Raw genomic sequence first — 10,614 nt, 5'->3', positions numbered from 1 at the left:
ATTCCTATGTATGTTAAAGGAGCCCTGGTGGTGCAGTGGTTAAGAGCTCGGCTGCTAACCAAAAGGTCGGCAGTTTGAATCTACCAGCCAGCTGTGCTCCTTGGAAACCCTATGGGGCAGTTCTACTCTGTCCTATGGTGTTGCTATGAGTCAGAATCAAGTTGACGACAACAAGTTTTTTGTTATATATGTTAAAAATGACAGCATTCCCTCATTTACATCTTTTAATCCTACATGTGCAACAATCTGTAGAAAGATGAAGTAAGGGGAGAAAAAACATAAAACATTTTTTTCTCAACTAGCAATTCTCTGTTCCCCTGGAAAAATTATGAACTGCTACAGAGCACTTAGCTACAAAACCTAAGCTCTTTCCATACCACATTCCTTCCTAAATGTTAATTGGAAAGCGATGAATGAAGTATTATTGAATCAGCTCATTAACTTTGTCTTTGGGCTTTCCCCTTCCAATCCATCCTGCAACTGTTATATTAATCTTTTTAAATCACTGCTTTGATGAAATCACCTATGGCCTCAAAAACTATCAATATCTTTTCAATGCCTATGAATGAAGTTCAAATAAAAGGTGAAGGAAGGGGGGAGGTTACCATTTACTAAGTGCTTATTCTGTGTAACACAACGTGCTAGGTGATTATCTAAGTTCCCATTTTATGACTATAAATGCGTACCATAAGAAGCAGTGTGATAAGTAGCATATTATAAACTGTTATGAAAGTATTCAAGAGGGATAGGCTACTTTTGTCTATGATGCTGCCTTAAAAATGGTATTTAAGGAAAGCTTTGAAATGATTTTGATAGAGGAGGATGTCATAGACTTGGGATAGGATGATAGCAAATCCAATTCCCTATCTTATGTGAGACCTTGTATTGCACTAGGGTAGATATACTTCTACTCACTAAGGGAATACCTATGGTGATACAGAAATTTCCATCACAAGGCAGCTCATTCAATTGTCAAATTACTATCAGCACAATAGTGTTGTTGTTAGCTGCTGTCGAGTTGGCCTCCGACTCATGAGGACCTCGTGTACAATGGAACGAAATGCTGCCCAGTCCTGTGTCATCCCTATGATTGGTTGTGGATCGGACAACTGTAATTCACAGGGTTTTCACTGGTTGATTTTTGGAAGTAGATCACCAGGCCTTTCTTCCTAGTCTTAGTTTGGAAGCACTGCTGAAACCTGCTCAGCATCATATCAACACGCAAACCTCCACTGACAAATGGGTGGTGGCTACACTTGAGGTGCACTGGTCAGGAATCAAACCCAGGTCTCCCATATGGAAGGGGAGAATTTGACCACTGAACCACCACTGCCCCCATCGGCATAATAATTAATAATAGATAATATTTACTGAATGTCAACACTTACTGTATGTTCCTGACAATGTGCTAAGTGTTTTGCATCAATTATTTCATGTAAACCTCAAAACAATCCTATGAGATAGGTAGAATTAGAATACAAAAACAATTAGAAAGGTTAAGTAATTTAATAAAGGTCTTTTGGCTAGTAAATGACACAATAAACAACTGAATCTAGACTACACTAATCAAAAACAAACAAAAAAACCACTTCCATATTGCTAAAGATTATTTTTCTTTCATTCAACGAAAGTGATGATCACAGTACACTGTAATACAATGAGCACAGTATCTTGGGAGCATCTAAGATGGACTGAAAAAGTTAAAGAGAGGTTGTACCATAGATGAATTCTGAAAGTCGACAAGCAACTAGGACGGGAAAAAGAAGAATGGTATTCTAAAGCAAATACAGCAGTCTATGCAGCTGAAAGGAAGGGTGAGAGATCATTGTATATTTGAAGACCTCCAAGTAGTTCAGTGGAATCCCTGGAACAGTTAACGTACTTGGCTGTCAAATGAAAGGCTGGAAGTCTATTCAGAGGTGCCTCGGAAGAAAGGCCTGGAGATCTTCCGAAAAGCCAGTCATTGAAAACCGTATGGAGCACAGTTCTACTCTGACACACAGAGGGTTGCCATGAGTCACAATCAACTCGATAGCAACTGGTTTGGTTTTTTTGGTTTAATAGGCAACACCATGCATATCATTTATGGTATGCCTATTATTTTAGTACTACTCCTTACATACTTCTGTTTTATGCTCACAACTAGTTTTTAGGCAGATAATACTTCTGATTTACAAGATGAGGAAACTGAGGCTCTGACCTTAGTACTTCATGATGTTACCTTAAATAAATTGCCTAAAGAGCCAAATTAGGACTAGAATTTGTTTCCTGTTCTGTTTGACAGCCTTGTAAATGTCGAAGATAGTGTTTGCGTTTCCCCCGGAGTTACTTTTTCTGGGATAAATGTCCCCAATTCCTTTAAGTGTCCTTTGTAGGTGAGTTTTTGGGCTCTTTACTACCCGATTCATCTTTGATCAATTCCATTTTAAGATGTATTATCCATTACTAAACACAATATTCTAGATACGGACTCACTAGCAAAAATTTATAGGGCAAGAGTATTACCATCAATAAGGAAAGAAAAATTGAATAAAATCACAATAACAATTTTATGTACTTATATCCTTGTATTTATCCCATTAATCTTTGACACACATGCCAAGCTACTTTGGCGTCCTATTCAGTTCTCATCTCCTATTACTCTCCCACTTGCTCACTCTATTCCAACACAAGAGCCTCCTTCTTGTTCTTCTAGTATCCCAAACATGCTTCTGCCTCAGGGTCTCTGCAGTTTTTTTTCTTCCTTGGCCTAAATGCTATCTCCCTAGATATATGCATGACTCCCTCCTTCATTTCCTTCAGGCAAATGTCACCTACTCAGTGAGGCCTACCTTGACTCCCAGCTTTCCAGTATATCCGATGCTCCTTACCTTGCTTTTCCTCATAACATTCTCCCCATCTAAAATATTATTTATCTATCCATCCATTCATCCACTGATTGATTTCTTTCTTTCTTCTCCTCCCTAAAATGCGAGCCCCATGAGGGCAGGGTTTTTTTTAATGTTTGTCCACTGCTGTATACTATTGTTGTGTGCCATCGAGTTGATTCCAACTCAGTGACACTATATGACACAGTAGAACTTCCCCCAGGGTCTCCTAGGTTGTAATCTTTAGGGGAGCAGATCGCCAGGTCTTTTCTTCTGTGGAGCGGCTGGTGGGTTTGAACCACTGACCTTTCGGTTAGCAGTTGAGTGCTTAATCATTGAGCCACTAGGCAAACAGTAAGTGTTCAATAAATATTTATTAAATAAATGAATAAAATGAGAAAAGGAAAATGTGACCTGATTAGGGACATGGTAGAAGATAATGAATGGAAGGTTCTAAATAATAACTCACTGTTCTTGCTTTGGCAGCCATGTACTAAATTATAATTCACAATGTCTGAGTTCTAGCCTGAGATGTGATAGAGAAATAGCTCATAAAGAATATAAGGGATTAACAGACTTTAAAGTAAATTAGACGTAAACAATTTTGACCTTATGGTAAAATTAGTATTAATAATGAAAATAGCACCTAGAGTATCTGAAAGAAAATTATTAGCTGGAAAAGATGATTAAAGAAAGGAATATGATTAATAGTAAAACCTACATAAATGCACTAAAGGGTTTGGGTATAATCAGCATTATATTAAGAGTAGAGTCTAGAGTCAAACCCTGTTGCTTTCTAACTGTGTAAACTCAGGCTAGTTACCAAACCATTTTGTCTCATTTCCCTCATGTGTAAGATGGTTACAGCAGTAACTACCGTCATAGTGTTCATGTAACAATTAACTAAGACAATATATGCTCTAGCACATATATTAACTGTTAATCATTATTAGCACAATATCTGGCATATAAGCTCTCAATAAATACTAGCTACTATTATTATTGTCACCAATTTCTAAACTTTTGGAAGCTTATTTTGAGAGTTACTAAACAACAGATATGCATGGCAAGGACCACAACATACATTAAAAACAACTACAACAAAAAAACTAGAAATAATTGCCACATAAAAATCTAATACCTTCAAAACACCTTTAGTCCAGCTTAAATAAAGTACTGGATTTTGGATTTTTTTTCACAAGTCACACATAGTATAATATCTGATTATTTAATTTTTAACTTTAATTTATATCGGCTCTCAATCTTTTATTCTTTCCCAATATACCTAAGAAACATGGCACACTCCCATTAGAATAGTGGCTCAGTGGAGCAGTGATTCTTCACTAAGTGGTGGTAATATGGCAGGGGGTGGGGTGGACAAGGGTTGTCATAAGTTGAGAATCACTAGCTCACATATTATCAAAAAAAAAAAAAAAAAAAAGCTGTGATTCAAACGCAAGAAACCAAGCTAAATCTATAGAAAAACATCATTTCTTTAACTGTATTAAAATAGCTGGAGATAATTAAAATGTCTTACTAGTGTGTTTTCTCCACTGGAACTATTCCAGAGCCTCATTCGATTATCTGTACCAACAGTGAGGAGATGAAGCCCATCACTTGTGAAACATAAGCCGTTAACTTTCCCATTATGAGCAGTGTTTGCTGCAATGAAAAATATAGTTCAGTTTATCTGTGCATGTATTCAGTACATATTTAATGTTCGATGATACAGTTAAACATTTTAAAGAACAACTACCTAAATTACTTAAAATATATAAGTTGACTATATTTAAAATTAAACAACCTTTGCATTACTTGAATAATGATAAACTATATAAATTAGAACCATAAAAATAGAGGAAAACCAAACGGAAAAAAATTCTGCCAAGTATAATTTTTTTTTCAGAGAGTAAGCGGTGCTATCAAATTCAATTACGTGCATAGCTTAACACTAAAATTTTAAAGCAAACACCTCCCAACCCTTTAAAGTAACATTTCAATTTCTAATCTGAAAAATCAACCCATAAACTATTAAAAGTCAGTAATACAAGTGTTCTACATTAAAAAAAAAAAAAAAAACTTTAACAAGGGAAGGATGACTGTATTAGTCTCAATCAAAATTTGTATCTTTCAAACTGAACAAGTTTGAGAAAATCAGCATAATTCTCAATAGCCTGATTCATTTAATCAAAAAAGATTACTAAAACAATCATAGGTTTTATACTTCATTCTAATATATTTTCAGTCCAGATTTAATTTTAAATCAAAATTTTAATGTACATAGAAATCAAGCTCTATTATAAAAATGCAGCTGAGGTACCTGTCACCTGGACTGTAGCAGACTTACATTTATTAATACAACTTGCAGTTTTTATGCCGACATAATGGCTACAAATGTTACTATTCCTTTAGTATCTTGAAGAAAGATAAAATAATTTAGTTCATGTAAATTTAGAAATTGATTTATGGTGAATATCTTTTTTAAAAACAAAATTTGCAATTTGTCAACATACATTTATTATTTAGCTTCAATCAAAAAATTTTCAATAAAAAAAAATTTCATTACCTGATTCAACAGCTTGTGACTTTTTCCCATTATGCTGATCAAGAGTAATCAAACATCCTGATGCTCTCCTCACATCCCATAATTTTACTCTACTGTCAGCACTGAGAAGAAATAAATGTTACATTAGCATATGGATCTAGGGTAGTGACTACTATACCCCTCACCCAACTTTCCAGTAGTATGGTACCTAGAGGTCTCATTATTTTAGTACAAATATATTTGTACATTTGGGTTGTACTTTTGCATCTTCAGCAGATACTCAATGTTCAACAGTAACAAAGAAGTGAGAAAATAACAAAAAAGTAATCCTTTTTCAGATTACAAGGAGGCATTTCAAAATCTGCTGCTTTTTATGTTATTTTTAATTACGTGAGCATCTTCTCCCCCAAGGACTAGATAGGCTTACAGCTTGTTCCTTAGAGTAAGTTTGTTACTACAGTAAAACCTGCGAAAGCTGAAACCTGTGAAAGGCGGAAACCTGTCACAGAAGGAAAATGCAAATATTTTCCACTAATAGTGAACTATAGAAAAGTGGTAGGACCGCATCCTGTCAAAGGTGGATAACTTTCAAGACCTGGAAGTCCCACAGAGTTCTGGCTCTCACAAGTTTCACTGTGTATCCTCTCTACTATCTGTTATTCAAATGCTACTTAAGACAATCAAGCAGTTAACTGATTTCACATTGCTTAAAAATGCATTTGCCATATATGTGGTAAATTTTTTTTAACATAAGAAACATTGAGAGTACGGTGAATAATGAGGACAATCATTTTCATTTGGTTTCATGTACTCAAATTAATCTCTGTACATATACAGAACTAAATTTAATGTCTCCTTGAGACACTTTCATTTTCTTTCAAGTGGAAAAAAAGGTAAAACCAAGATCAAACATCAATTTCAGCTTCTAGACTATTCCTAAAGAAAAATATGTATCAGCTCAATTGATGCTATAATTTCTTCATGACAACCTCAGCAGTATTCTAACCCATTGAGTTTATCTATGCGATTTTAATAAGAGCTTTACATTATATCTTGTAAGCCTATTTCTCATATATATATGGATACATGAGGTCTGTTTGCTTCTAAAACCTTGATTTTTCTCACAGATCATTATCAAACCTAGCCAGCTGGAATAGCAAAAAGCTAGCATTTCCCATTCCCCAACTGGTTTTCTTTCTTTCTAGCTGGGGGAAAAGCCTGCGATAGGATCAGTCTGAGAATTTAAATCTATTCTGATATATTAAATATATCTGACTCTTGACGTTGATAACTAGGTCCACTTTGGTGCTGATTCAAGTTCCTGGGACAGTCTGAGAACCGAAAGCCTCTTAGCTCCTGTGATTTGTATAAAGACCAGGTTAGGCAGGAGCAATGTAAATCCATCCTAGCATGGACCCACAGTCAGCATCTAGCTCCTCAGTTTCACCTTCACACCACTTTAGCCAGCCTTCTAATGGTTCCATTCTAAACCTTGCTCTACACTTCAGCAATTGTAAATTTCAACATCACATTCTGCAAACTATTATCAGAAGATACCTTTGGGGACTAAAACTGTGACATAGAGGGAAGACTGTCAGTCTTTAAAAAAATCCAGACACAGATCTTTACAAAACTAATATGAATAGCTTTGTAATAATAAAACTTTAAAACAAAAATTTAGTAAAATGTCTATGTCCAAGTCTTTGACTACTACTTCCTATCCCTTTTTGAATTTTCTTACCCTGACACTCATACTTCTACTTCATTAGGTCCTTGACTCCTCCTGTAAACCTTTCTGTGATTTTATTTCCTTCCTTACATCCATGACTTCTACAATTTTCAGACACTGAGCTACTTATCTTTTAAACACTAAAAATGTTCACTCTGTGTCATTTAATGTTTTGCCTGCTGTGGCTTGGTATAGCTAAGGTCTAAAACCCCAACTGATAACACAACACTAACCAGCAATCCTCTGTGCCCCTAATCAGCTCCTTCTCCTATTTATTAGAAGTTACACCAAATCTTCACAACCTTCCCTCAAAACTGCATCTCAAATCACATATTTTCAACAGATGACATCAACTCTTATTCCACTCAAAAACAACAGACGCCACTATCGTCGTTACTAGCTGCTGTCAAGTTGGCTCCCGGCTCATGACAACACCGTGTGCAACAAGACTGGACTGCTGTGATCCACAGGGTTTTCTTTGGTTAATTTTTCCAAAGGAGACTGCCAGGCCTTTCTTCTTAGTCTGTCTTAGTCTGGAAGATTTGCTGAAACCTGTTCATCATCATAGCAACACACAAGCCTCCAGTGAAAGATGGGTGGTGAGTGTGCCAGGAACTGAATCGGAAATTGGCCAGAAATTGAACCTGGGTGTCCTGCGTGGAAGGCAAGAATTCCGCCACTGAACCACCACTGCCCCCATAGAGGGCATTTGGCTTGTATTTCCTCGAACTTTTCTTCCAAAGCTACAAACTTAATTTCATTCATGTCTACCTTGTCCTTCCTTCATTTAGTCTTGTCAAATCAAGTGTCTCTCCTCTCGATCTGGACCCTTGATATTACCCCCTCGTGTCTATTTAAGGAAACCCTGGTGGTGTAGTGGTTAAGAACTACGGCTGCTAACCAAAAGGCTGAGAGTTTGAATCCACCAGGCGCTCCTTGGAAACTCTACAGGGCAGCTCCACTCTGTCTGATAGGGTTGCTATGAGTCAGAATTGACTCAACGGCAATGGGTTTGGGTTTTTTTTTTGGTCTATTTAAGGTCCCTGATACATGAATTATCCCTTCCATTTTTTATCTTCACCTATATCTTTCTACTATTACTTTCTCTCCAGCATATAAACATTCAAGCCTCTTCCTTCTACCACACAAACAAAACCCCAAAATCTCCCGATCTTCTGTTAAGCACTCCTATTCTCTTTCCCCATATTACACTTACCAAAGATGCACCTCCATTTAAAGCATTTTTCAGGATGTACTGAAATCACTGATTTTTCTGACTAGATCTTTAAATAGACTGTAAGCTTCTTGAAGGGACTATGCCTTGGTTACCTCTGTGTCCCTAACATATAGTAATAAATCAGTAAATATTAGTGAACTGAATTAGCGAATGGATGAATGTGTTGTGACAAATTCAGAATAATTTTGGGTTTAAGAAAATGAATAAAAATGGTATTTTTGTTTTTTTTTTCACAAAATCCAACAGCCTTTCATGATAAAGATACTCAACAAACTAGGAACAGAAGGAAAATTTCTCAATATGATAAAGGACATTTATGAAAAACTCACAGCTAACATCATGCTCAATAATGAAAGACTGAAAGCTTTTCCCCTAAGATCAGAAACAAGACAAGGATGCCTGCTTTTATCACTGCTATTCAACATCGTCTTGGAAGTTCCAGTCAGAGCAATTAGTTAAAAAAAAACATAAAAAGAAAGGCATCCAAATCGGAAAAGAAGAAGTAAAGCTATCTCTGTCCACTGATGACATAATCCTACATATAGAAAATCCCAAAGAATTCAAAAAAAAAGTTACTAGAGCTAATAAATGAATTCAGCAAAGTTACAGGGTACATGATCAACATGCAATATAATCAGATGTGTTTCTATACACCAGCAATGAACAATCCAAAAAGGATATTAAGAAAACAATTCCATTTCCAGTAACACCTAAAATAACTAGGAATACATTTAATCAGGAAGATGTAAGACTTTATGGTGGAGACTATAAAACATTGCTGAAAGAAATTAAAGAAGACCTGAATGAAATGTAAGGGTGGATTCACCAGTAAGCAAGGTACGCACAGACTTGTGTTTACTTACTAATCTGTAGTGCACAATTTCACATGGGTTTCTTTACATCTTTGACGTGGTGAAAAACAGGTGAAATTATGCACTACATATTATTAAGCACAAGTAAGCCCATGCATACTTTGCTTATTGGGTAATCTGTCCCTGAGAAATGGAAAGACATTCTGTGTTCATAGACTGGAAGACTTAATATTGTTAACATGTCAGGACTACTTGTTTTAAGCTGGGTTCTCTAGAGAAGCAAAACCAGCAAAGTGTACAAATATAAAGAGATTTATATCAAGGAAACGGCTCACACAATTGTAGAAGCTGAAACATCCCAAATCCGTGGATTAGAACAGAGGCTTCTCCCGATTCACACAGCTGCAGGGGCTGGTAAACCCAAGATCGGCAGGTCAGATAGCAGGGCTCTTGCTCGCAGGCTGTGAAGATCAACAAATCCCAAGAGCGGCAGGCAAGACCACAGGCTTCTCATCATTCACGTAGCTGCAGGGGCTGGTGAACCCAAGATCGGCAGGTTGGAGAGCAGGGCTCCTGCTCATAGGCTGTGAAGATCGAAGAATCCCAAAATAGGCAGATAAGCTGATAAGCTCAAGTCCCAAGAACCGAGGTCAGATGAATAGGAGGCAGCCACAGGATCCAGAGCAGGCAAGAGCCAGAATGTCCACTTATATTCAGATGTAGGCCACGCACCCAAGGAAACTCCCTTTCACCTGACTAGCTACTCACAGCAGATCCCATTATGCAGGTGACCACATATAAACACTGGGAATCATGGCCCAGCCAAGCTGACACACAATGTTAACCATCATACTACCCAAAGTGATCTACAGATTCAACGCAATCTCTACCAAAATTACAACAGCCTTTTATGCAGAAATGGAAAAGCCAATTCTTACGTTCATATGGAATTGAACGGGGCCCCAAAGAGCTAAAACAACCTTTTAAATGACAAAGTAGGAAACTCATACTTTCCAATTTCAAAATGTACTATAAACTACAGTAACAGTGTAGTATATTCTTTTACTAGTACCACAAAACAGTGTGGTACTAGTATAAGAACAGACATACAGATCAATGGAATAGAATTGAGAGTCCAGAAATAAATTCATATATCTATAACCAACTGATTTTCAACAAGGGTGGCAAGTCCATTCAATGGGCAAAGAACAGTCTCTTCAATAAATGGTTCCGGGACAACTCCCATGCAAAGAATGAAGTTGGACCCATAACTCACATCATAAACAAAAGCAAATTCAAAATTGGTCAACCACCTAAATGTAAGAGCTAAAACTATAAAACTCTTGGAAGAAAACACAGGAGAAAGCATTAAGATCTTGTTTTTGACAATGAATTCTTAGATACGATACCAAAAGCATGAGCAA

The 10,614-nt window shown here is 36.7% G+C and overlaps 1 protein-coding gene across 1 annotated transcript in view; it reads right to left on the bottom strand.

Moving 5' to 3' along the window:
- ERCC8 (ERCC excision repair 8, CSA ubiquitin ligase complex subunit) overlaps positions 1-10,614 on the bottom strand; it is a 57,656-nt gene that overhangs the window by 18,781 nt on the left and 28,261 nt on the right. The window contains exons 8-9 of the mRNA XM_023729454.1: positions 5,434-5,534; positions 4,405-4,529 (exon numbers count right to left, since the gene is read on the bottom strand). Coding sequence (XP_023585222.1) covers positions 4,405-4,529; positions 5,434-5,534 — 226 coding nt within the window. The remainder of the gene's footprint in view (positions 1-4,404; positions 4,530-5,433; positions 5,535-10,614) is intronic.

The sequence above is a fragment of the Trichechus manatus genome, unplaced genomic scaffold (genome assembly GCF_000243295.1).
Source record: "Trichechus manatus latirostris isolate Lorelei unplaced genomic scaffold, TriManLat1.0 scaffold00029, whole genome shotgun sequence".
Classification (NCBI taxonomy): domain Eukaryota; kingdom Metazoa; phylum Chordata; class Mammalia; order Sirenia; family Trichechidae; genus Trichechus; species Trichechus manatus.
This window is presented reverse-complemented; position numbering and strand designations above follow the sequence as displayed.